The sequence below is a fragment of the Paroedura picta genome, chromosome 1, assembly GCF_049243985.1.
Source record: "Paroedura picta isolate Pp20150507F chromosome 1, Ppicta_v3.0, whole genome shotgun sequence".
Lineage (NCBI taxonomy): Eukaryota > Metazoa > Chordata > Lepidosauria > Squamata > Gekkonidae > Paroedura > Paroedura picta.
In genome coordinates, this window is record NC_135369.1 from 114,882,230 (window position 1) to 114,909,371 (window position 27,142).

Sequence of the window (27,142 nt, forward strand, 5' to 3'; positions counted from 1 at the left end):
AACGAGTTTCCCAGGGTGACTTTGCATGGACTCAATGTCTCAATGCCTATGCTGCAGCTGTGCAAACTAGTTAGCTGTGTTCAGTTTGCAGGGCAGAGATTCCTTCCACAACCATTGTGGATACTGTGCAGACATACAAAATAAGCACGAGTAGACTGATCAACAGCGTGGTTTGATCCTCAGCCTGTTCTGAGTCACAATGGCAAGCTCTTTTACTAGGGTTGCCAACCTCCAGGTAGTGAAACAGTACAGATGCACTGGGACAACAATGGCAATAATAAATCAAAGAAAAGTCGTCTCTCTTCAATATTCAGTTGTTTTTTTAATCCTTCACATAAGTCCCAACACGTTTCACCTGTTGGCTTTATCAAGGGACAAATGTTGAGAAATACAAATTTGTTGTTGTTAGGTGCGAAGTCGTGCCCGACCCATCATGACCCCATGGACAAATACAAATATGAAATTTGTGATTATACAATGATAATAAGTCAATAAGTAAATATAATACATAAAAAGCATATAAAATTGTCATGAATACATACATGAGCGTTTCAAACACCTTATATGCCAAAAAACCTTGTCTCTTGGACAGTATGTCTGGAACAAAAATAGGACATTTAAATTGTAATAATAAGAGTCTTATACATTAAAGTGTCATAACCTATGTTATCAATGTCATTTAAAATTTTAGAGAGATAGGAACAGAAACAAAACAGAAACTTTTCTCAAGATTTGTCCCTTGATAAAGCCAACAGGTGAAACACGTTGGGAGTTATATGAAGGATTAAAAAAAACAACTGAAATTGAAGAGAGATGACTTTTCCTTGATTTATTATTGCCATTGTTGTCCCAGTGCATCTGTACTGTATCACAATTGTGTTTTTCACTGGAACCTACCCCTCCTAGTTATATTTAACCTCCAGGTAGTGGCAAGAGATCTCCTGGGATTACAACGAATCTCCACATGACAGTGGTCAGCTCCCCTGGAGAAAATGGCCACATTGGAAGGTGGGCTATATGACATTATACCCACTAGAGGCCCTCCTGATGGCATGGTAGTAAAGAAAATGATTGCAACCTTCTGATTGATCATACAGTTATTAGAATTGACTATCATACTGCATATTAGTTTGACTGTTTTTGATCCTCTATTCTTATCAAGTGAGCAGTATGTTCCTCTCCAGAATTCACCATGAGTCAGCAGAGGGATTGTTATGAATAGGATCAAGCTGGTCTGATTGCCAAGGCCAGAAGGCAGGAGAAAGCCTTTACAATATGTAAACCTTGTGGGCTGGGACTGATGTGAGGCAAAGACCCAGATCCCTGTCAGTAGTTTCTGGAAGCCTGGCGTAATGGCTGTAGGGTATTCCCCAGGAGGTGGAGTGGATGGGGGGGGGGGGTCCCAGGTTATTGGCCTGACCTGTAAAGTCATCATGTCTCCCAGTCACCAAGAAAAAGGTATTTAACACTATGTACTCCTATAGTTGGCACACAAATTTGGGGACTCCCCTGTGTCTATTTATTTGCTGCAGTAAATAAATAAATATTAAAAAGGCTTTCTTCTCAGTGTAATCGATTTTGAGTGATACACTGGGCAAAAGAACACTGATTGGGCTGCAGGGCTATCACTCCCTCCCCAAACCCCTCACTTCCCCCTCAAATCTCCAGAAATTTCCCAATCCACAGCTGGTAATCCTATCTTTCGCCTTTCAAACCTCACGTTTAAATTAGACCTAGAATTCCAAAGGATATGGGGGAAGTAGCTCTAGAGACATCAAGGACAAAATTGAAAGAAGGAAAGCACGGCTACTTTGCTTTTCCATTTTAAAAGATGACATCAGGACGTAATGTGAAGGTTGCACTTCAAGCTCTGCAAGGGACATACACAAGTTTCCCCCCCCCCTTATTTTAATCTTTCATTTTTAAATTCATTCTTGTTGTTATTGTTGTATTTATTTGTAGTGGTTCTAGTGGGAAAACATTCTGGCCTGTGATTTTCTTTCACCCTATGACAGAGAATAATGGCAAATTTTAAACTGCTAAATTTTGCTCAAAAATGGCTGTAATAAAGACTGACTGACTAAAGTGGCATCAGTGGCCATGAGTTGGACTTGTGTCTGCCATAACAAATATTTTGGCTCCCAGATATTCCAAGTGCCAGTTACAATGGCACAGGCCCCCAGTGCTGCTCTCTCTTGGGTGTTGGTGAAGGTGCCTGTTCCAGCGTGCATGTGGGCGGTTTTGGCCTGATCCCTTTCAACCTAGCAATGTCCCTGCTAGAGGTTGAAACTTATGGCAAGAAAAAACATGGCATGGGCCATAGGTACCATTTGAACTGAAAGTCACTGCAGCGTTACCAGTTGGGCTAAGAGAAACTCAGAATGCTAATTACAAGTTCGGATAATCACCTCCCTCCCGAGGGCAACCAAGTTCTTCCCCAGCACTCTATCATGCCCCTCCCTACAAAGCCTTCAGCCAGGACATCTTACAACTCAGTAGTTAGGGTATGCAGCACAAGACTCCATTTCAGAGATCCCTGTCATGCAGACTTTGAGCAAGCAATGAGGCACATTGGTAATAGGAAAAGTACCAAGAGAGTGCTGTGAGTCCAGGTCTTGTTAGTGAGGATTCCTTAGAGGAAGAGTCTTGCCAGAAGCTTCATCCAAGCTTTAGCTGGATGAGAGCTTAGCTCAGCTAGATATTCAACAGACAGAGAGCTCTGATCAGCAGGAAGAAACTGAGCTGCAGACCTAGACTTCAAAGTTGTTGCAGAAGCCCCTCATTCCTCTGCCCAGTGTCCAGTTGCAGCTTCCTGTCATCACACCTGACTCATCTCAGCCAATTAACCAATGCAGGTTCCATGCCCAAAGAAAGCACCATGCCAGAATAGCTAGAGAGTTGTGAACTGCAGAGGTTGGTGAGTCATCACAGGATAAGGATTGAGAGGCCGCTGACATCCTTTATTAACTTGGGGCTAAGAGGCGTATGTTGACTCACTGGATTGCCTGATCCTGAATTTAATCTACTGCCTTCAGTGTTTTTTTTTCCCTTGGATGCTGATATTTCCTACCCTCCAGATATAGGCTAGATATCAGGAAACAACGATATAGACTAGATATCAGGAAAAAAATTCACAGTCAGAGTAGTTCAGCAGTGGAATAGGCTGCCGAAGGAGGTGGTAAGCTCCCCCTCACTGGCAGTCTTCAAGCAAAGTTTGGATACACACTTTTCTTGGATGCTTTAGGATGCTTTGGGCTGATCCTGTATTGAGCAGGGGGTTGGACTAGATGGCCTGTATGGCCCCTTCCTCAAACAAGAAATGACAAGACTGAACATCGACATTTTAGGAATCAGTGAACTAAAATGGACAGGAATGGGTGAATTTAATTCAGATGACCATCAGGTATACTACTGTGGACAAGAATCTCGCAGAAGAAATGGAGTAGCCTTCATAATCAATAAGAGAGTAGGAAAAGCAGTCTTGGGATACAATCCCCAAAATGACAGAATGATCTCAGTTCGAATCCAAGGCAAACCATTCAACATCACAGTGATCCAGGTCTATGCCCCAACCACTGCTGCTGAAGAGGATGAAGTTGATCAGTTCTATGAAGCCCTACAACACCTTCTAGAAGCAACGCCAAAAAATGATGTGCTTATCATCATGGGGGATTGGAATGCTAAAGTAGGAAGCCAAAAGATAACCGGGATAACAGGCAGCTTTGGCCTTGGAGTACAAAATGAAGCAGGGCACAGGCTGGTAGAATTTTGTCAAGAGAATACAATGGTCATAGCAAACACTCTTTTCCAACAACCCAAGAGACGACTCTACACATGGACATCACCAGACGGTCAACACAGAAATCAGATTGACTATGTGCTCTGCAGCCAAAGATGGAAAAGTTCTATCCAGTCAATAAAAACAAGACCAGGAGCTGATTGTGGTTCAGATCATGAGCTTCTTGTTGCAAAATTTAGGCTTAAATTGAAGAAAGTAGGGAAAAGCACTAGGCCACTCAGGTATGAACTAAATCATATCCCCGACGAATACACAGTAGAGGTGACAAATAGATTTAAGGAATTAGATCTGATAGACAGAGTGCCTGAAGAACTATGGACGGAGGTTTGCAACATTGTACAAGAGGTAGCAACTAAAACCATCCCAAAGAAAAAGAAATGCAAGAAATCAAAATGGCTGTCTGAGGAAGCTTTACAAATAGCTAAGGAGAGAAGGGAAGTGAAAGGCAAGGGAGAAAGAGAAAGATACACCCAATTGAATGCAGAATTCCAGAGAAAAGCTAGAAGAGATAAGAATGCCTTCTTAAATGAACAGTGCAAACAAATAGAAGAAAACAATAGAATGGGGAGGACCAGATATCTTTTCAAGAAAATTGGAGATATGAAGAGAACGTTTCATGCAAACTTGGGTATGATAAGGGACCAAAATGGTAGGGACCTCACAGAAGCAGAAGAGATTAAACAAAGGTGGCAAAATTATACAGAAGAACTATACAAGAGCGAGCTTAACATCCCTGATGACCACAATGGGGTAGTTACTGACCTGGAGCCAGACATCCTAGAATGTGAAGTCAAATGGGCCTTAGGAAGTCTGAGCAACAATAAAGCTAGTGGTGGTGACAGCATTCCAGTTGAACTATTCAAAATCTTAAAGGACGATGCAGTAAAAGTGCTACACTCAATATGCCAGCAAATTTGGAAAACTCAACAATGGCCACAGGATTGGAAAAGGTCAGTTTACATTCCAATCCCAAAGAAGGGCAATGGCAAAGAATGTTCAAACTACCGCACCATTGCACTAATTTCTCATGCTAGCAAAGTTATGCTCAAAATCCTACAAGCTAGTCTCCAGCAATATGTGGACCGAGAACTTCCAGAAGTACAGGCAGGATTTCGAAGAGGCAGAGGAACTAGAGATCAAATTGCCAACATACGCTGGATCATGGAGAAAGCTAGGGAGTACCAGAAGAACGTCTACTTCTGCTTCATTGACTATGCTAAAGCCTTTGATTGTGTGGAGCACAACAAATTGTGGCAAGTTCTTAAAGAGATGGGAATACCAGAGCATCTTATTTGTCTCTTGAGAAATTTATATGCAGGTCAAGAAGCAACAGTGAGAACTGAACATGGAATCACTGACTGGTTCAAAATTGAGAAAGGAGTCTGGCAAGGCTGTATACTGTCGCCTTGCCTATTTAACTTGTATGCAGAGCACATCATGAGAAATGCAGGATTAGAGGAGTCACAAATTGGGATCAAGATTGCAGGGAGAAATATCAACAACCTCAGATATGCAGATGATACCACTCTAATGGCAGAAAGTGAAGAGGAACTAAAGAGCCTGTTGATGCGGGTGAAGGAGGAGAGTGCAAAAGTTGGCTTGAAACTCAACATCAAGAAAACAAAGATCATGGCATCTGGCCCTCTCAATTTCTGGCAAATAGATGGGGAAGAAATGGAGATAGTGACAGATTTTATTTTCCTGGGCTCCAAGATCACTGCAGATGGGGACTGCAGCAAAGAAATTAAAAGACGCTTGCTCCTGGGGAGGAAAGCTATGGCAAATCTAGACAGCATCCTAAAAAGCAGAGACATCACCCTGCCAACAAAAGTGCGTTTAGTCAAGGCTATGGTATTCCCAGTTGCAATGTATGGCTGCGAAAGTTGGACCATAAGGAAGGCCGAGCGTCAAAGAATTGAGGCTTTTGAACTCTGGTGCTGGAGAAGACTCTTGCGAGTCCCTTGGACTGCAAGGCGAACAAACCGGTCAGTCCTAGAGGAGATCAACCCTGACTGCTCTTTAGAAGGTCAGATCCTGAAGATGAAACTCAAATACTTTGGCCACCTCATGAGAAGGAAGGACTCCCTGGAGAAGAGCCTAATGCTGGGAGTGATTGAGGGCAAAAGAAGAAGGGGACGACAGAGAATGAGGTGGCTGGATGGAGTCACTGAAGCAGTAGGTGCAAACTTAAATGGACTCCGGGGAATGGTAGAGGACAGGAAGGCCTGGAGGATCATTGTCCATGGGGTCGCGATGGGTCGGACACGACTTCGCACATAACAACAACAACAAATGGCCCCTTCCAACTCTATGATTCTATGATTCTAATTTGCCACTTTCCCCTCCCTTCCAGGGGTTTTTCCTGAGTAATAGCACTTTTTGGTTTTCCTTTGCCTTGGGACTTTTCCTTGTTTTACATTCAACGATACTTGAGGCATCCCTCTGTTGCTTTTTGCCAAAGGATGAGGCGACCCCTACTGTTGAGTACCACCCCAACAGTCCTGCAAGTTCCAGTTTGGGTGGTGTGGCAGGCAAGGATACAGATAGGTGCTCCTCATCGCAGACTCACAATCTTTATCCAGACTCCAAAGAGGAGCGATTTGTTGCGTTGTCTGAAGAGCAACAGTTGATTACGCTGTTTCTGGAGGAGGAACCTGAGTCTACAGAATTGAGGAATGCAGACTGGAGAACATCTAGCCTCTCAATATCACGAGCCACTGTATATGCATCTGCCTCAAACACAACCTTGGGCCCATCCTTGAGGACCAGTGGCAGACCTTATTCATAGCCTCTTACACTTGCTCGCAGTCCCAGATTGGGTCTCAGGTTTTAGTAAGAGCTTTGGGACCACTTTCAAACGGTTCCCAGTGGCCCCTGTGTTGTGCAGTGCAGGATTTGGAAGGCCTACATGTGCTCTGGGACAGACCCAAGCCACTTTTCTTCTACTCTCTGTTGACACCTGCAGCATATTCACACTACTGTGATGACAACTGGCCCATAGTTCCCAATCTAGTGAGATGGTCCCCCAATAACTCCCACACTAAGGATTTGCAACCTCATATCGTAGTTGGTTAGGTAGGCAGGTAGAAAGTTGGTTAGGTTGGTAGGTAGATAGGTGGGAAGTCAGAGCACCTGATCCAGGGAGCATGTTGGGAGATTCACCCCATCCAGGCCCCGCCAAGCTTGTGGACCATCATGGTCATATGTGCAGGCACCACTTGACCCCATGGAGGCTCCTGTTGCCCATTTCAGTCATCATTCACTTTCCATAGGAAACAATGCTCCTCTCTAAAACTATTACACGGGAAGGTATGTGGGTGGATGACCATCTCCCTAGGCCAAAGGGGAGAAGGGTGGGCACTGAACAAGGCCCAGAAATCATGTCTACAAATAGGTATAGATATATAGTCAGGGGGCTCCACAGTGAATTTCACATGTATAGCACCCCAGGAAACAACTAAACAGCAAACCCAAAGGTTCATGAACATGAAGGGGTTTGAGGTTTGTGATGTTCCCCCTGACCCGCGACCCCCTATGAATCCCACAAACTTCCATCTTCAAAGTTCATGTCCATCTCTACTACTGTTCATAGCTGCACAGTTGCTATAGATGCTATCCAGGTTACAATTAGTAAATACTGTTAACTTTGTCTGCTGGCTGCTGCATAACTCATACCCATAAGGAATGGACTAACACCACCATAGTTATGCAATGGCTGGCTGGCATGGCATGGGCACAGCACAGGTTTGCTCTGTAAAATTTTCACTTGCAGAACGGGCAGCAGAAGATTTCAGGAATTTAAAAAAGGGGGGATATATCAGAGAGAATCCTCTGGCATATTTGTAAATAAAAACAGAATACATGGGTGAACTCTGTTCCTTACCATACTGCATTATACAAATGGAATATTTTTTCTCTAACCAGACACTGATACTGCAAGTGACCCAGCGTGGAAGATAAATACTGAAAGAAACAACATTTTCTATATATTTGAATGAGAGGTTGCTTGTCTCCCTCCATCCCCATAAGAGTTAATAAGAGCTTTGAGTGGGGATGGGGTTGAAATGGTACAGAGGGAAGGGCTAACCCTGCCCCTTCCAAACTGGAATGGAGAGATCTCAGAACCACTCCTGTATGTCTTGTCTGGTTGTCAGTTCTCTACCTGTCTCTTGCCTGTCTGTTTCTATCCACTTATGTTATTGATTGCAATGCATATATATTGTCAGACTGGCAGCTGCTACCTATATATAACTGGTGGGGAAGGAGGCAATTATGCCAACTAAAAGAATCTTCCCAAAGTCTCTGGGTTTGCAAGCATCCAGATACAGAATCCTATAAATTCCTGCCCAAATTGGTGACTAGTATAAAAAGCATATCAGTGTAATCTTCAGCAAGAAGATCAGTGTGCGACTCAACTGATCAGGCAGCAGCCCTGTCATTTGATATCTGCTGAGTTGCATTCTGCCCCTGCCTCTGACCCCCACAAGATCTAAGCTGGACAGCCGTGATCCATCATAACAACTGGCCCAGATTGTTTCTGAATACTGCTGCTTTTGGTGTTTAAACATATTTCATTGGTCCCTCTGCCGTTTTGACAAGTTTTCAAAACCATAATGAAAATGCACAACATTTTAACCTGTAGCAATTGTGTAATCTGTGCATACTACTGGGCAGTGATGCATCTGCCATATCATCATCAACACTTTGAAGATACCATAATCTGCTTCAAACCTTGTAGCCTTTTTAAGCCCACAAGTCTGTCTTCTTGCATTTCTGCATGGTTTCATTCCTTAGGGCAATGCAAAGTTTCCTTTGAAGGTAAAAAAAAATTGTATTTAACTTTGCCACTGGAAGATTACTAACTCTTCATTTGAAGGCAATACTTTCAAGTCACCTTCTTTAAATGAAAATTGAAAAATTAAAATTTCATGCAACCAGTTGTGCTGCTTTATTGTGTTTTGAGCAAGGACATCAGAAGAGAGCAAGGGCATCAGTGATCCAAGATTTGTATGAATTAGAATGAGACCATCTGATTTTAAAACAAACAGAAAATGGATATATTAGGAAACATGGTGACCACCACAATGTCATTAGAAAGGTGCCACTAGAACTTTGTTCCGTTGCTTCAGACCAACACAGCTACCCACCTGAATCAATCATTAGAAAGTATCTGTGTAGCAAGATATCAGCTTGCAATATGCATTCCTGACAGCAAATGATATGGGCACAGAGCAGCTTTCTAAAACCCATCTTTTGCCCTTCTTTTTGTCACCAGGCAAAATGTTCATAATAATTTTGACAGACTATGAAAGCCACACTGTCAGAAAAGACATTAACTGTGACACAATGACATGAAATGCTCAGAGTCCACTGCCAGATTTCAAGCTATGTATCTGTCCTAGGCAGTAATGTGATGTGAACAGCTCTGCGTGGCTGTTCACTAGCAGTTCTTTAGCTGTTTCAATCTTATGAGGAGGTGGTAATCTCATCATTCCGAATACCCCATTATCGTTATCAGGGCTCTTTCACTTCAATAAAGAGCAGCTGTAAAAATGTCACGACCTCTGAGACAGGGAGGGAAAACAGCCATTAGTAAACTTCCCCCACTGAAGATATGGCAGTAGCTTGAAATATGTTAGCATCTTGCTACTCCTGAATAAGGACAGAAAAAACAGGTGTGTGAAAGGGTGAGGAAAAGTTAGCCTCAACACTTATCCCTCCCCTTTCCCTCCAATTATTTTATGTGACAGAAAGCAATGTGTTATGCATATCAAAAAACATACCCACTTGGGCCATTATTAAGTTGTAATTTTAACTTAGCAGCTCCTAAAACTATTCTATGCAAGGTTATTCCTCTCTGTTTACAACCCCAAAATGTCCCTAGTGTAAGATAACAGCTAAGCACTGTTTCCCTAAAGGTTATTTTTTATTTGCTATTTACAGCTAATTCAGCCCAATATCTTTTTGTAAAGCAATATGCCTTTCCTAGCAGAAAACCCACAGAAGTGCCATTATACTTTTTATGTCCATATTTATTCTCAGATGAAAATTTAAGTAATGCAAAGGACTGAATGCAAGATTTCTGAGATAATATGAGAAATCTTCTTATATAGTATATACAATTCACATTCAAATATTCTTTGCTATGAAAATCTAGTAAAACTTGGTTGAGAGGCTATTATCATGCCATCTTCTACAAGAGTAAACAAAATGATAGAGACTGACTCCCTTACAGCTATTCTGCAATGCATCTCTTGAGAGGAAATGTATGTCTTGCTAATTTTTGAAAGAGTTTTAAATTTTAAGACTGAGCAGCCAACTAGGGCAATGTTGTTTGTTATAATTATTCAGAAAATAACGATGTTAACACCAGTATTCTGCATGAATATCTTCACATATCTGTGTACCTGGAATACCTTGGAGCCAAAATATATGTTATGGCAGACACAAGTCCAACCCATGGCCACTGATGTCATCTTAGTCAGTCAGTCTTTATTACAGCTATTTTAGAGGCAAATTGCCATGATGGCCCATAGAGTAGGCAACAAGCCCCCTTGATTTCCCCTCTGTGCCCTTTTAAATACCAAAACATCATCCCCCTGTGGCTGTTCTGGCACTTGAAAAGATGCAGAGTAGTAATGGAAAACAAAAAGGAGTGGTGTCACCACAGCATGAACCAAATCAGGTTCTGCCATGTGTTTCCACTGCTAGGGCCATTCCTCTTTATTTTTAAGAAGGTGGGATTGCATTACAAAACCCCAGGTGGCTCTGTTGTGTTGTGCAGTGCTGCGGAGATGCCTGGGACATTTGTTGTCCATTCTGGGATGCTGTAGGTCGGGCCAGGATAGCCCAACTTTTCCCTGTCAGACAGCCCTGGACTAACATGAGCCCCAATGGCACCTGTGGCAAATAAGGGAACATAGTAGAATCCATGTTCCCTTGCTGCAGGGCAATGGAAGGCCCACAAACACAGATGAATGCTTTGGGCTGATTCCTTACACATCTCAGAGCTAAGGTATATTCCATTGGCCCCTGGCATATAGAGATATAAAATTTCAGGGAGCTTTGAAGCCACCAAGGAAATTCCAGAAAGAAAGAAAAATGTGGTTTTTTTTAAATGATAGAAGTCACCATTTTCTATAAGAAAAAATACAAATTTACTTTTCATTGATTGATTGATTGATTGATTGATTGATTGATTCATTCATTCATTCATTCTTTCATTCTTTCATTCATTCAATTTATTTCCTGCCACTCTTGGCCAGGCTTGCTCAGGGCAGATTACAGGTAAAAACCATGAGGTTTCCAATAAAATGCAATAAAAAAAATGAACCCCTTAAAATACTACAACAATTCAAGAACCAGCAATGGGATAAGTCAATCCAAGTTCTCCTCCCCCAATTCAATCCCTATTCAGTTTGATGATACGCTCCCCCCCCCCCCAAATCCATGCCACAAAGAGATGATAAGGAATAATAAACACAACAGTGCTACAGGTGGGTGAAAAGATGTAATATTGCCTCCGATGCTGAAGAAAAAGTTGCTAACTGCTAGATCCTATATTACCATAGCATATGTATCTTCCATTTTAGGTAGGAAAGAATAAAAGTTGAAAGCAGAAAACAAATTATATTGTAAGCAAATAGAAGTATATAATTTGAACATCAGCACTTTCACACAGTGAAAATAGATATGACTACGAGCATATTTTGCACAGTAGCTTAGTTCACTATCTCAATTTCTTTTATTCTCTTATTTAAGTAGCAATGCCATTTGGTATATTTTCAATAACCTGAATATAAATCTGAAGAAAGAAACTACCAGGGCAGTATATATCCAAAAAATAATAATTACATATCCTTGGAAGTTCAAGTTACATGAAACCTGAGAATCCTTTGAAATGTCTCTCTTTAATAACAGAGTCACCATAAATAAATCTACTACTATTAAACATTTATTACTAATCATCATGATATTTCCTAACAGTTTAGAAAATACAGAACTAAGTACACAGTATATTATTCCCCTGCTGCTTTCTTCATCTTAAGTGATGCCAGGAGTTCAAGTAGCTACAAGAAGACATTCTTAGAATTAAGGTACTTTAACATTAGCTTAGATATATCAGACACCAAATTACCTTTGATAGGTCCCCAGCCTCCAAGTAGAAACATATAACAAATACGTTCCATGTAACCCACAAGACTAGCCAGACGGCATACTGTAGGAAAAGAAAAGTGAATAATACATTATTAACATTGCCATCAAATAAAACTTAAACAGCAAATCTGAAATACGAAATATGGCCATTCTCAATACACTGGGAATGTGTGAAATAGCCACGCAAAACAATTTTGCTTATAGCTCATTCTAGGACAAAACAGTTATAATTACTGGATTTATTTAATTAAAACATTTTTATGCTGCTTCCCCATAAAAGCAGGGCATTTCCACACATGGTTAAAAATAGCGTTACACCAGCGAAGTGATGTAACACTATATATAATTGCGCCTCCCCTTCTCACCTTTCCTGCTGTCACACTCTTCTCTGCTGCCATTTCACGCTTTTCCCCAGCCACATGTGCTTCTGGAAATGGCAGAAGAGAATGTGATTTATACTTGACTGTCTTCTGCCTGTCAATCATGCCAGGCAGCCAATCCCCTTTCTCCATGCTTTGAAGGGCCCGTGATGTCTGCTATTTTTTTTAAATCAGTAGTTCTCCATTGAAATGACTATGTATCTAATCATGTTGCCACCGCTTATTTTCTGCCATTGCCTGCATGCTTGTCCATCTTTTCCTTCTTCCAAGATGTCAGACATTTAAGAAAAGATGTTCCCGTCCTTGGAAGAGGGGGGGGGGCGGGAGCAAGGGCAGGATGATGCAGGCACCTTTTGTGCATTTGAACCTCCATACCTTTCTTTGGCTGGTGGGCTTCTGGCTGCTCTCCATTAGGTAGTGCTACAAATGTTGGTGAATCCACTTTTTTGGGATTTACCAACACTGCATATTGGTGATGTCATGTGGAGGTGGCCAGAATATAACGACTATAGTGTAAGCATTACACTATATTTAAAGTGTGCAGAAATGCTCTCAGTGTTCACAAGGCAGCAATATATAAGAAACAAAAAACATTTAAACAATTAAGAATACAGTTAAAATTATTAAATTCAATTGAAAATGCATAAGTAATACTAGGAGGAGGGCTAATAACTATCACTGGGAGTTTGCAAATGAAACAAGTCTTTTTGGTCCTCAAGTTGTACCCAATGTATAGCCAACAAATATGGTTTTTAAGACAAGAGACATTCAGAGAAAGTTTGTCTTTGCCTACCGGTGTGTAGTGATCCTGGTATTCCTTGATGGTTTCCCATCAAAGTTCTGACCAGGGCTGAACCCGCCTAGATTCTAACATCAGACAAGATCAGGTTAGACTAGCCTGTCAGGTTTAAACAAGTCTAACATGCTACAGTCATAGATTCAGGTGAGTAGCCATGTTCATCGAAAACGGACTTTCTCAAGAAACCCTTGAAAAAGTCTTCATGTTTTGAGAAACCCTGGAAGTGATGTCAGCAGGCCACATCTTCCTGTCATGCCCCCAAAAGTCATGTCACCAGAACTGTATTTTTAAATAGCCCATGGACAATGATCCTCTAGGCTTTCCTGTCCTCTACTATTCCTCGAAGTCCATTTAAATTTGCACCAATTGGTTCAGTGACTCCATCCAGCCACCTCATTCTCTGTTGTCCCCTTCTTCTTTTGCCCTCAATCACTCCCGGCATTAGGTTCTTCTCCAGGGAATCCTTCCTTCTCATGAGGTCACCAAAGTATTTGAGTTCAGGATCTGGCCTTCTAAGGAGCAGTCAGGGCTGATCTTCTCTAGGACTGACCAGTTTGTTCGCCTTGCAGTTCAAAAGCCTCAATTCTTTGACGCTTGGCCTTCCTTATGGTCCAACTTTCACAGCTATACATTGCAACTGGGAAGACCATAGCCTTGACTAGATGCACTTTTGTTGGCAAGGTGATGCCTCTGCTTTTTAGGATGCTGTCTAGATTTGCCATAGCTTTCCTCCCCAGGAGCAAGAGTCTTTTAATTTCTTTGCTGCAGTCCCCATCTGCAGTGATCTTGGAGCCCAGGAAAATAAAATCTTTCACTACCTCCATTTCTTCCCCATCTACCGTATTTGCCAGCGTATAAGACGACTGGGCGTATAAGAAGACCCCCCAACATTTCCAGTCAAAATATAGAGTTTGTTATATTACATTACAGTACTATGGGCCACTATGGGCAACTATGTCTATCCCAACTGAAGTGCACTCGGCGTATAGGATGACCCCCCCCCCACTTGGAGGCATGTTTTTCAGGGGGGGAAAGTAGTCTTATACGCCAGCAAATACTGTATTTGCAAGGAATTGAGAGGGCCGGCTGCCATGATCTTTGTTTTCTTGATGTTGAGTTTCAAGCCAACGTTTGCACTTTCCTCCTTCACCTGCATCATCAGGCTCTTTAGTTCCTCTTCACTTTCTGCCATTAGAGTATCAGCTGCATATCTGAGGTTGTTGATATTTCTCCCTGCAATCTTGATCCCAATTTGTGACTCATCTAACCCCGCCTTTCTCATGAGTGCATTGTATATACATCTGTAATGCCAAAACTAATTTAAACATCTGGTTTAGCAGTTTCTCTCCACAACCCCCACCCCAGTTGTTGAGGAAGAAGGGCCACTCCTGAGCAGTAAGGAATAGTAAATAAGGAATAGTGATTTTAACTATTTTGACTATTATGTTTATATGCCTGTATTTCATTCATTTTCATTCATATGGAAAATTTTAATTGACTTGAATCTGTATTGTTTTTACTATGTTGTAAACCTGAGCTTTTTGGAAGGGCAGAATAAAAATGTAATCATAAATAAAGATAACAGATAGCATTTATTTATCTGAAGTATTTTAAATATTGTGCCAGCAGCAGTAATTTATGTCATTCTTTAGGCTTTCAGCTTTGCGATTTGTAGCTGTTTTTCCCCCCGATGATTTCATTTAGCCATTGTGTAATCTTCTCATTCATGTTTTCTTGGATGTTAAGGCACATATTTCTTGTGTGTACTGTTTTTCAAAATGGAAGGTTAGATACCTTTTTCATTTTTAGTGGGTAGTTTGTTTCTGTTTTGTTATCCTGTTTCATAGGTTGTTATCATTTCTTTTATCAACCAGTGAAAGGCCACAGCCCTTGAATGCCAGACACGGTTCTAGACCATGCTTGCTTCTGTGATCCAAACCCAGCCAAGTGGTAGCCTGAAGGCTAAATCTTGACCTTCTACGAGATTGGCGAACAAGAAAGCCTGAGGCCAGAATAGATGCACCAAGCATACTATACACACTCTATCATTATTTTAGTTGTAGAGCTTTACTAGTTGTGCATTTGGCCTTAAGGGGGAGACTGCATGTGTCCATATGCTATGCAGTTAAAATAACTTGTATTTGGATCCTGATTTAGTAGGGACAAGAGTAACAAAAAAACAGGGGAACTTGTGGCAAAATTCAGAAAGGATAATATTATAGTGATCAGAAGTGCCGAAAATGGCGGGATGGCCATGCCTTTTACCAAAAGTCCTGCATCCCACCACGTTCCTTCAACATCCCATGAGTCCGGCTGCAATCTGGCCATGAGTGCGCTAAGGCAAAGGCGGGCTGCGATGAGCTGGAAGTGGAGCCCGAGCAGCCTGAGCAGGAAGTGGAGAGCAGGGGAGGGCCGTCTCTCACCCGCTCATCTCCGGAGGTGGCATCTCAGCCTGCGGTGTGTGGGGAGAGGGTCATGGCCAGCAGAAGGCTGCCGCAGCGGCAGGACCCAGCTTTGTGGCTGAGGGCGGCACGGGCAAGGCGCGGGCAAGGCGCGGGAGGCCGGGGACATGCGCCTGGGCTGGGTGGAGGTGCTGCGCAGGGACTGTGAGGCCAAGCACCACTGCCGTGAGTTCCTGCTCTGCAACGCCTCATCTCCAGCACAGGAGGAGGCATCAGGAGGCGACGGTAAGCCGGGGAGTAGGGAGGGAGGGAAGAGAGGGGGAACAAAACTTCCTGCCCTCGCTCAGAACAGGAGAACAATTTTTGCACTCCCCTCCCCCCATTATCATCACCTCCTGGAGTTTAAATGCTTCTCTCATGTTCCACCTTCCTGCACCCAATGCACCCAGCTCCCCCTTCAACATCACAACTTTAACATTGCTGATCATGAAAAGGAAATTTAAACATCTACAAAAACAAGGATCTCCCAGCATTTCCAGCCTGAGCATCAGTTAATTTAGTACCACAGGAAGCTGGTAAACACCAACATTTCACTTTTTAGGTACGTTTATAAGCATCACTTCTCATTCATCAGACTGTAAAATGCTCCAGCCAGTAACATCTATGCTACAGGCAGAAAGGACCAACCTACGGCCGCTGCCGTGCTCGGGAGGCGACGGTGAGCTGGGGAGGGAGGGAGAGGGGGAGTGGGGCGCCGCTACTGCTGCCACGATCAGGAGGCGACGGTGAGCTAGGGGGAAGGGGGAGGGGGCACCGCAGCTGCGATCGAGAGGTGACGGTGAGCCAGGGAGGGGGCACGCAGCCGCAGCGGTGGTGGAGTGTCCCACCTTCCCTCCCTCCAAATCTGGTCACTTTAGATAATATGCAAACCACAAAGAACCTCAAATACACAAAACTATACAAATTGAAAAAGTATACATCCAATTTTAATAATATACAAAGCCTATAAAACTATTCTCAAATCCAATATACTCAATAAGTACTCAAAGGATCATGTAAAACTCACAAGAGTACAATGTTTCATAATGTCTCCTCACAATCAATCACAAATCACAAAGTGTATACATAATTCCCAAGAGTCCAATGTGTTTTTTGCAAAATGGTCCCTGCCTGGACCTTTGTTTCCATTGTAGCCCTTAATCCCATCATTCTGTGCCCTTGATCACCTCCCCCCTTTCCCCCAAGTATCTTGAATGTAATTAAAAAAAACCCACTGGGTTATAATGTTATAAAGCTGCTGTGAAAGAATGCAACCTCTTCTTTTTAAAAAGGCAGATTTTTCAGAAGAGATGGAAGGGAAAGGAAGGGGGACAACAATGAGGAAAGGGGAGTGCCCAAAGGACTCAAAATGGTGGGTGCAGGAAAAATCCCACATGCACACATTTCTGCATTGGGCAACCCTGAATTAGACTCTGCCTTGAATGATGAAACCACTGTAACCAGGAATTCACAAAACACACAGTAAGTCACAGTGAGAGCTGTGATTTCTAAGACTCAGCATGGGTTTCGCAAGAACAAGTCATGTCAGACCAACCTTATCTCTTTTTTTGAGAAAGTGACTACCTTGCTGGATCAGGGCAATGCCGTGGACATAGTTTATCTGGATTTCAGTAAAGCATTTGATAAGAACGTGATATTCTTGTTGACAAGTTGGTAAAATGTGGTAGGAATCCTAATTCTGTCAGATGGATCAATAACTGGCTGACAAATCATACCCAGAGGGTACTTGTTAATTGTTCAGCATCTTCTTGGAAAAGAATGACAAGTGGAGTACCCCAAGGATCTGTCCTGGGGCCTGTGTTGTTCAACATATTTATAAATGATTTGGTTGAGGGATTAGATGGGATACTTATTAAATTTGCAGATGATACTAAACTGGGAGGGGAAGCAAACACAACTGAAGACAGCAACAGAATACAGGATGATCTTGGTAGGCTCAAGAAGTGGGCTAAATTGTATAAAATGAAGTTCAATAGGGACAAATGTAAAGTTCTGAATTTAGGTAGGAAAAACCAAATATAACAATAAAAGATGGGGGAGACTTGCCTTGGCAGTAGCATGTGCAAAAAGGATCTAGGAGTCTTAGTAGACCATACATTGAACATGAGTCAACATTGTGACTCAGTGGCTAAAAAGGCAAATGGGATTTTGGGCTGTACCAAATGGAGTATCGTGTCCAGATCACGAGAAGTGATGGTACCGCTTTACTCTGCTCTGGTTCGGCCTCACTTGGAGTACTGTGTTCAGTTTTGGGCACCCCAATTGAAGAGGGATGTTAACAAACTAGAACGTGTCCAGAGGAGGGCAACAAAGATGGTGAGGGGCTTGGAGACCAAGATGTATGAAGAAAGGTTGGAGGAGCTTGGTCTGTTTAGCCTAGGGAGGAGATGACGGAGAGGGGATCTGATAACCATCTTCAAGTATTTAAAAGGGTGCCATATGAAGGATGGAGCAGAATTGTTCTCTCTTGCCCCAGAGGGATGGACCAGAACAAATGGGATGAAATTAATTCAAACAAAATTCCATCTAAACATCCGGAAGAGGTTCCTGATAGTTAGAATTGGTTTCTCAGTGGAACAGGCTTCCTCAGGAGGTGGTGGGTTCTCCATCTTTGGAAATTTTTAAACAGAGGCTGGATAGCCATCTGATGGACAGGCTGATTCTGTGAAAGCAAAGGGGTGGCAGGTTACAGTAGATGAGTGATTGGGATGTGAGTGTCCTGCATAGTGCAAGGGGTTGGACTTGATGACCCATGAGGTCCCTTCCAACTTTATTATTCTATGATTCTAAGTCAGGCGGCAATTTGGGGCTGTGCCTGGAAAGGCAAATTTTAATGTGGAAATGGATGGAAAAATTTAAAAATGCAAATCTGAATGATATTGCTAAGTGCAGAAACAGTCTGACTGGTAGCATATCTCCAAGTCTGCAGTCAGAGGCAGATATTTTATAACACCTGCTCACTGAGGTACTTTAAGTAGAGATGCCATAGCTTTTCCTGTGAAGTCATACTGCACTAATACACTTTAAACAGGTCTATGGAATGAGGACATCCAGAAGAATGGGGGTGAATCTAAGCTTTAGCAAAGATACTTTAAAATCCATTTTTTTCTAACATAGGCACTTCAAAAAGTTTTCTTTTTAAGGCTAAATAATAAAAAAATTACAAAGATTTTCAAAGCCAATGGGTTGGCTGTGATGATATTAGAGAAATTTAGCGGCCGGGGGGGGGGGGAGCTGCATTCCATCCTCTGTGATGATAGGGAATTCTCTACCTGTGGCTTGCAAAATGCACAGGCCTGTTATTAAAAGGGTTCTGCCTTGAAACATTCTTTAAAGCTGACAGGCTGTAAAGCCATCCGTAAAAATATCTCCACTGTGCTATGAAGATGAGGCAGCCAGACCCAATGAGCTTCTATATTCCAGGGATTTGGCATATCAACACTGCTCAGCAGGAAGCTTAAAGAGATTTCAAGACTAGGCTGAGTCAATTATTCAGTCAATTTACTATTGATTGAATAATATTCAGTCAATAGTAATTTTGGTTGCACTTCAACCTGCGGTTGTAGTGCAGAGAATTTAGCAGATGAGGTTCCCATGTTTACAGCTTTCCCCTTTCTTTTGTTACTTCATCCCCCAGGCCTACTTTCAGATATACCCCCCTTCTTTAAAAAAAAATCTTTGAAAAATTTAATCTAGAGCAAGACTGGCATTCCTGTAACTACAGATGCGTAGGCTTAGAACAGTCAGCTATTAAGATACTGGCTGGGAAACCTGCCATCAGCATTTACACTTGATGCACATACATTGTCTTTTGGCTTGGCACACTCATGTCCATCTGCCTTGATGGCCTAGTGCCCACTCATCAGTCAGCTGGAGTGTACAACTGGGTCTTAGTGCCAAGTAATGGTCTTTGACAGACAGCCTCCATAACCTTGCCAGCTCTTTTTCAGGAATTTGCTTTTGTCTGACAAGCCTGACAGACTGGTGCACCACGGTTTTCTGCATTTCTCCATAGCTCCTAGAATAATGCACATGCCAGTTCATTTCAGCACAGTTAAAAAACACAAACTACCTATAGAAATTATATTGGAAAGGAAGTGTGTGTGACCTGGCAATATGGCTGTGCTGCATTCCATTTAATAACTCTGATTCAAGACAGAAGGAATTCGTTGCAAAATAGGACTGGATTGTCCTTATGCTTATCTCATTTCTTTTGAGATAGTCACAGGCATTTATCATAGGAGCTCTGCTACATGAGGTTATTAGTCCATATAGTCCACCATCCTTCTTTATATAGGGGTCAACAAATATGACATAAAGGCCAAAGCCTGCCTCTGATATTGCATCCCAGCCACTGGTATTCAGAAGCTTATTGACTTTGTACACTTACCCTCCTTTTAGTCACCATGGCTAATCCTCCTTGATGGGCCTATTTCCCATTAATCTATTTAAACTCCTTTGCAATCTATGTTCATAGCTATCGTCATGAACCTGGCAGTGAATTATTAGTCGAGTAAGGAATTATTTCCTTTTCTTCATCCTGAACCTATCACCTTCAACTTCACTGGGTGCTCCCAAGTTCTAGTATTATTGTAGAGGAAGGAGGAAAAATATCTATACTCACTTTGTCAACCTTGTTCAGAATTTTATAAAATTCTATCATGCCTCCATCCCCCTAGCCACCTTCCTCTAAACTGAAAAACCACAGACTGCTTTTGGTCATAGAAAAGGTGCTCCAGCCATGTATACATCTTAGATTACTCTTCTATACTTTTTCCAGTTCTGCAATATCTTTTTTGAGACATGGAGGCCAGAACTATAGACAGTATTTCCACATAAATAAATAATAAGAAGGCTTGATTTTACATCCTGCTTTTCGCTATCTGAAGGCGTCTCAAAACAGCTTACAATTGCCTACCCTTCCTATGTCACCCTTCCTATCTCACAGACACTCTGTGAGATAGTTGGGGCTGAGAGAGGTCTGAGAAAATTGTGAGTGGCTCAAAGTCACCCAGCTGGCTACCTGTGGAGGAATTCTATTCTGGTTCTCTAGATCAGAGTCTGCCACTCTTAACCACTACAGCAAACTGGCTCTAAAGCTACAACATTGATCTACAGATCGGCATTATTATTAAGGCTTGGCACTTCGCCATCTGAAGTGGCCGTTCCTGCCCGAAGCAGCCAGCACAGTGGCGCGGGGGGGGGGGGGGATGGGAGGCATGGGCGCTGAGCTGCCGGTTGACACACACGTGCAGGTATAAAGCTCTGTGTGCCAACCGGCCCACCAGTGCTCACACCTCCCCTCCCCCACAACAATGCAGTGCTGGCTGCTTCAGGATGGAACAGCCGCTTTGGACACTGAAGCGCCGAACCCTAATTATTATAAGGGCTTTATTTTCAGTTATTTTCAATCCTCGGTAGGAATTTGCCCTTTTCATTGCTGCATCACACATTTTCTCAATGTCCTTTGGAGTGATATAACATCTGAAAAATATTTTGTACCAAGTATCTCCCAGTGTCTGATTGGCTGTAAACTTGATTTACTTATTCCATAACTGATCCCATAACTGTAGCATATGTATTTGCTCTAAAATTCTGTGTCCATTTAATCATGCATTTTTGACTTTTTCTGTTTCAAACTGAAGTAGTAGCTTCTATATCAATCATAATTATTTTTTACTTTGTAATCAGCTGTTCAAATTCAGTCTTTTCTCTTCAAACGCCTCCTACCATATTAATTACTTTCTTTAATTTTATAACTTATTTGTGGCATATTAACAATTGAATGTTAACTCCTGGGTGACGGAGGTGGCAGCGGGGGGCATGACACCAGTTTTCTGCCTCTCTATCAGCTTGCCCATTGGGACACCTAATGAGCGGCTGCTCAGATGGGGATGTCATCCACCTCTATTCCTTTAATTCTTGTATCTTATCTTTGTGGCTAAAAACTCCATTGCTAAAATGAACAACAATAAATAAATAAGTAATCTCTATCATATCTGTGGCCTTTTTATTGTCTAATTTTTGCTAAAGTGTCTTAAGACATTTTTAATTGTCTTGCTCCAATTTCTGGGTTTTTTCCTGTTATTTTTGATTGATGTGTTTTCCACTTTTTTCTTAGTGGTAGCTGCTATTAAAATTCCTCTAATAAAGGCTTTGCTTCCCAAATTGTAGCCGAAGGCACTCCTTCTGTGTAGTTTGGTGATCCAAGGAAGTCCTGGAGGACAATTTGGTGATTGAGGGAAGTCAGCATGGATTTGTCTCCAACAGGTCCTGTCAGACGAACCTGGTTTCCTTCTTTGACCAAGTAACAGGTTTGCTGGATCGTGGAAATTCGGTTGATGTCGTTTACTTGGATTTTAGTAAAGCTTTTGATAAGGTTCCCCATGATGTTCTCATGGATAAGTTGAAGGACTGCAATCTGGATTTTCATACAAGTTAGGTGGATAGGGAATTGGTTAGAGACCCGCACTCAAAGAGTTGTTGTCAATGATGGAGGGAGGTGAATAGCGGGGTACCTCAGGGCTCGGTGCTTGGTCCAGTACTTTTTAACATATTTACTAATGATCTAGATGAGGGGGTGGATGGACTACTCATCAAGTTTGCAGATGATACCAAATTGGGAGGACAGGCAAATACTCCAGAAGATAGAGACAGAGTTCAACGAGATCTGAACACAATGGAAAAATGGGCAAATGAGAACAAGATGCAATTTAATAAAGATAAGTGTAAAGTTCTGCATCTGGGTCAGAAAAATGAAAAGCATGCCTATTGGATGGGGGATACGTGTCTAGGTAACACTGCGTGTGAACGAGACCTTGGGGTACTTGTGGATTGTAAGCTAAACATGAGCAGGCAGCGTGATGCAGCGGTAAAAAAGGCAAATGCCATTTTGGGCTGTATCAACAGGGGCATCAGATGAAAATCACAAAATGTCATAGTCCCATTGTATACGGCACTGGTTAAACCACACCTGGAGTATTGTGTACAGTTCTGGAGGCCTCACTTCAAGAAGGACGTAGATAAAATTGAAAGGGTACAGAGGAGAGTGACGAGGATGATCTGGGGCCAAGGGACCAAGCCCTATGAAGATAGGTTGAGGGACTTGAGAATGTTCAGCCTGGAGAAAAGGAGACGCCCAGCAGACGCAGAGGAAGGCAGACGCGGCAGAGACACGCTCCGCAAGTAACCTCCTAGTTAAGTGCTTTTATTCTTTTATTGTTTTAAACATGTTTCATTTTATCTTATTAACTGCTGCACTCAGCTTTTAAACCAAGTAGCCTCCACAAATTGTGATAAGCTGCAGCAAATTAACAATTAGCAGCTATACCTGCTTATATTGCCTGTCCTTGGACTTCCACTGCGTCTTACATAAGAACTGTTAAAACAGTAGCTGGGACAGCTGTGGGTTTGGAGTGGATGTGTAAGGAAAGGGAAAACACCATAGGTGAAGTAACTTAAAAGGGGAGTGCATAAACGAGCAAGAGATACGGAGTCTGAGGATCATTTTCTCCCTGACTCTAAACAATCAAAGATGAGAGACTATTTTGTAGCAACAGGCTCCTTACTCACACAAACCCCTGCCTCCAATCAATTTGCACCTTTGGCAGATGTTCTGGATGATTCCTCTGGAAACTCTGCTTGGGATATTGCTAGAGGAGAGGCTGACGTATATTTGGAGAACTCAGACCCCCCTCCAGATGATGGGAGCATGAAGGGGGTTGATGAGGCACCAGCTGACTTGCTCTTACTGACTGCAAAAACAATAGACTATATCTGCAAAGTATTATCTTCATTGCATGAGAAAGTGGACAACCTAATTGCTAGGGTCTCTGACTTAGATGGTAAGAGCTCCAAATTCAAAGAGTCCACTCTACATAAAGAGCCTTCACCAGGTACAACTACTGCCCCACAACAGGGCGCTTTTGCTTTAAAAATCACCAATACTCCCTCACGGCTGCATGATAGAGGAAGTGAAACTACCTACCACCTGGTTTTGCAGCCACACAAGGTCAGCTTAACTGTTTGTAGCTTTAACGGTTACATTCCCTCTTGGAGATCCAAGCTACTTGTTAAAAGACACCTGAGAGCCCTTTTGGGTGATCAAGTGAAACATGCTGACCTAATTGCAGTGGAAACGCTACACAATCCCAATCATACACAAAGGGTCTCACTATCATTCAGCAGCCCCAAAGTACCATCCCTGCTGCTTTGTAACAAACCCCTTCTAAGTGCAAAGGGGGTCTTTCCAGCGCGTGTTTTTAATAATACGACCCTTTTGCCTTTATTTCCTAATTTTAAATCTTTGAGACAGCACAAGCGTATTGAGTCTTCTGAGAAGAGGAAAGAAAGAAAAGAAAAAAACCCAACTGCCTCAACTGACCTGATCAGCTGGATAGACCTGCCTCCTGGTTTAAAGACCTCCTCGGATCTTTCATCAGATAACGACATCTTGGAGGGAAAATTGTTGGGCTCCTTTAAAGACTTATCTCCCATGGATCAGCAACTGATCACAGACAGGCTGGAGTACCTGAGAACCAGCTTACTGAAAAGCACAGCCAGCATAACTCCCTTATCTACTCCGTCAACACACCCATCAAATATGGATGCACCTAACCATGACTCCAACATGACTATTATTGCCCCTCATAACAAGGATTCACCAATGGAAACAGCGCCTGAGAAAAATAATCTAGGACCACCAACCAATGCTCTTATGACTCAGGGGGAGGGAAACTGCCATAAAAGGGACAATATTGAGACAGCACATAGACACAATTGTCCAGGAAAGGGCAATGGCAGTGTTTTCTTTGACCCTAACAAATCTGTTGAGCAGCTAATTGAAACTGATTGACTCTTAAAGGACCCCCCTCTCCCAGCAATCACGATCCTCTCCTGGAATGTTGTTGGGTGGAAAAGTAAGGTGAATGATCCAGATTTCATATGTTTTATCAAAGGTTTTGATGTGGTTCTATTACAAGAGACATGGTCACATTATGAAATTAGCTTAGAGGAATATGAATCCCATTCAGTATTAGCCTACAAGTCCAAGTCCAAGGGGCGCTACATAGCAGGATTAACCCTCTTATGCTCCCAACAGGCAAGTATAGAACTCACTGCTCTATCTGTTTGTAATCCCATTGCTCAGGCCTTCTTCCTAAAATTTTCCAACATAGCTTTAATAGTAATTAATGCTTATTTCCCTCCTTGCCTGGACCAGCAAAACTTGCACTTCCATTAGAGCCGCTTCACAATATTTGTTGAGGAGCTTGAAGCAAAATTCCCCTTGACTGAAATACTGCTAGCAGGAGACTTCAATGCAAGGATAGGCAAAGATGGCTCTGCATTCTCAAGGGCACTGGGCTTGGACCCAGATGAACCCCTACTCAATTGTCTTTCTGATACAAGACATTCCAAAGACTCTCATATAAATAATGCTGGAATCTCATTGGCCAAATTTTGCATACATTTCGACAGATTGATACTAAATGGCTCGTTCCCCCAAGATCATCCTGGGGAATTCACATTTGCCACTGGGAGAGGAAGCAGTGTGACTGACTATATATTGTTTCCCCCTGCTTTGAAAGACCAATTAGAGGTATTTTGTATTGGAGACCGCACTGATAGCGATCACCTCCCGCTGAAATTGACCATCAAGACGTCTTCTCCCCTAAGGTCATCTCCACCAATGGGCTCTGAAAATGTCCAAGGTACCCTATGTAAGATCCCGTGGTCACAAAGAACTGCTGGAAAGATCAAACATCTATTTACTGCCAGTACTTTAACAACATTTAACTCCATACCCAACATCAATGATAATCCTTCTGAGGTTATAAAAAATTACAATAATATAATCACTCACATTCATCAGCTATATAGCCCCCAATCAAACTCACAGAAAATAACTCAAAGAAGAACCCTAAATCCCTGGTTTGATGATGAATGCTGCAAATTAAAATCTCAAATCCGTGCCATTTATCGTGATTATAGGGAATCCAGTGCTAAGCTTATGCCTGCAGAATATTTCCATCTGAAAAATCAATTATATCAACTAACAAAGAAAAAGCAAACTGATTATATTAAAAAACAATGGGAACAACTTGTGCAAGCTACAATTACCAACAATACAAGACAATTCTGGGTCCTAGTTTCAGGAGCTTTTCATGAGAAATCTTTAACAAACTTCATCCCCTCCCTTACTTGGTATGAATATTTCTTAAACTTATTCCATGAGGACAGAGTAAGCTCCTGTAGCCTCCCCGAGATCAACCTGTCAGACATCCCAGACTGGGTCCCAGTAATGCCTGATGAAGTCAGGGCTTGTATTTATCAACTAAAGCCTAGGAAAGCACCAGGACCTGATGCAATCCCTCCTTAGCTGCTTAAAACCTTCTCAGACTGGTGGGCTCCTCTCTTGGCTGCTCTCTTTACTGTAATTAACAAAACAGGCTTAATGCATAACTCATGGACAAATGCAATCCTTGTTCCAGTATTTAAAAAGGGTGACCGCTCGCTCCCAACCAATTATAGACCCATCAGCCTTCTCTCTATTGTTGGGAAGCTATATGCCAAACTCCTATCAAATAAACTTACCTTGTGGGTGACTAAGGAAAAGATTCTAGGCCCTGAGCAGGTTGGATTCTGTCAAGGGAAATCCTCCCTTGATCATTGCACCATCCTTGCCCACCTTGTCAACAAATATAGTAAGAAAGAGGGTCCAAAGCTCTTTGCAGCTTTTCTGGACATTAAGGGGGCCTTTGATTCTATCCCTAGAGATCTTCTCTGGGATAAGCTGTTAAAGATGAAGATAGATAAAAGGCTCCTATATCTTACAAGGAAACTCTATTCTTCTACCTGTTGCCAAGTCAAACTCACCCCCCTTGGGAGTCTTACTCCTAAAATACCAATCAACAAAGGGGTATAACAAGGATGCATTTTGGCTCCCCTCCTATTTAACCTTTGCATAAATGACCTTGCTCCGTCCTTATCCCCCAATTCTGGCCATAGCCCAAAAATTGGTTCTCTTCACATCCCACTGCTTTTATACGCAGATGATGCGGTAGTTTTGTCCCATTCACAAATTGGCTTAAAACGCTTACTGGTTCAATTCCTGGACTTCTCTGAAATAAACAAACTTGCTCTGAACTTTGAGAAGTCAAAAATTGTGGTTTTTGGAAAGCCTTGGAAGCCTCTTAAATGGAATGTAAGAAGTAACAACATTGAACATGATAAAAGCTTCAAACACCTGGGAATATTTTTTCACTATAATGCAAATTGAGCTACGCAGAGGAAATATGAAATCACGTCTGCAAAAACTAATGCCCTGGCAATTACACGTTTCTTCTACACCAGTGGTAACCAGTACGTGCCAGCAGCCCTCAAAGTATTCAATGGGAAACTAAGTGCCCAACTGTTCTATGGCATCCCTATTTGGATCAACGCCGCAGTCGAAAGTCTCCAATCTGTCTTCCTTTGTAAAATCCTTGGGACCCCGAACTGTGTCTCTTACGCGGTCCTATGTCTAGAAACCAGCCAAAGACTATTG

At 42.3% G+C, this 27,142-nt stretch overlaps 1 protein-coding gene across 7 annotated transcripts in view; it reads right to left on the minus strand.

The window, feature by feature from the left end:
• NKAIN2 (sodium/potassium transporting ATPase interacting 2) overlaps nt 1-27,142 on the minus strand; it is a 760,233-nt gene that overhangs the window by 357,949 nt on the left and 375,142 nt on the right. For 6 of the 7 annotated variants that reach the window (XR_013224835.1, XM_077300384.1, XM_077300430.1 and 3 more), the window contains one exon: nt 11,937-12,017. The exons of the other annotated variant lie outside the window; for it this stretch is intronic. Coding sequence is in view for 5 of the 6 variants with exons in the window: in XM_077300384.1 (XP_077156499.1) it covers nt 11,937-12,017 (81 nt within the window). In the remaining variant the exon portion in view is untranslated. The remainder of the gene's footprint in view (nt 1-11,936; nt 12,018-27,142) is intronic. 7 annotated transcript variants of the gene reach the window in all.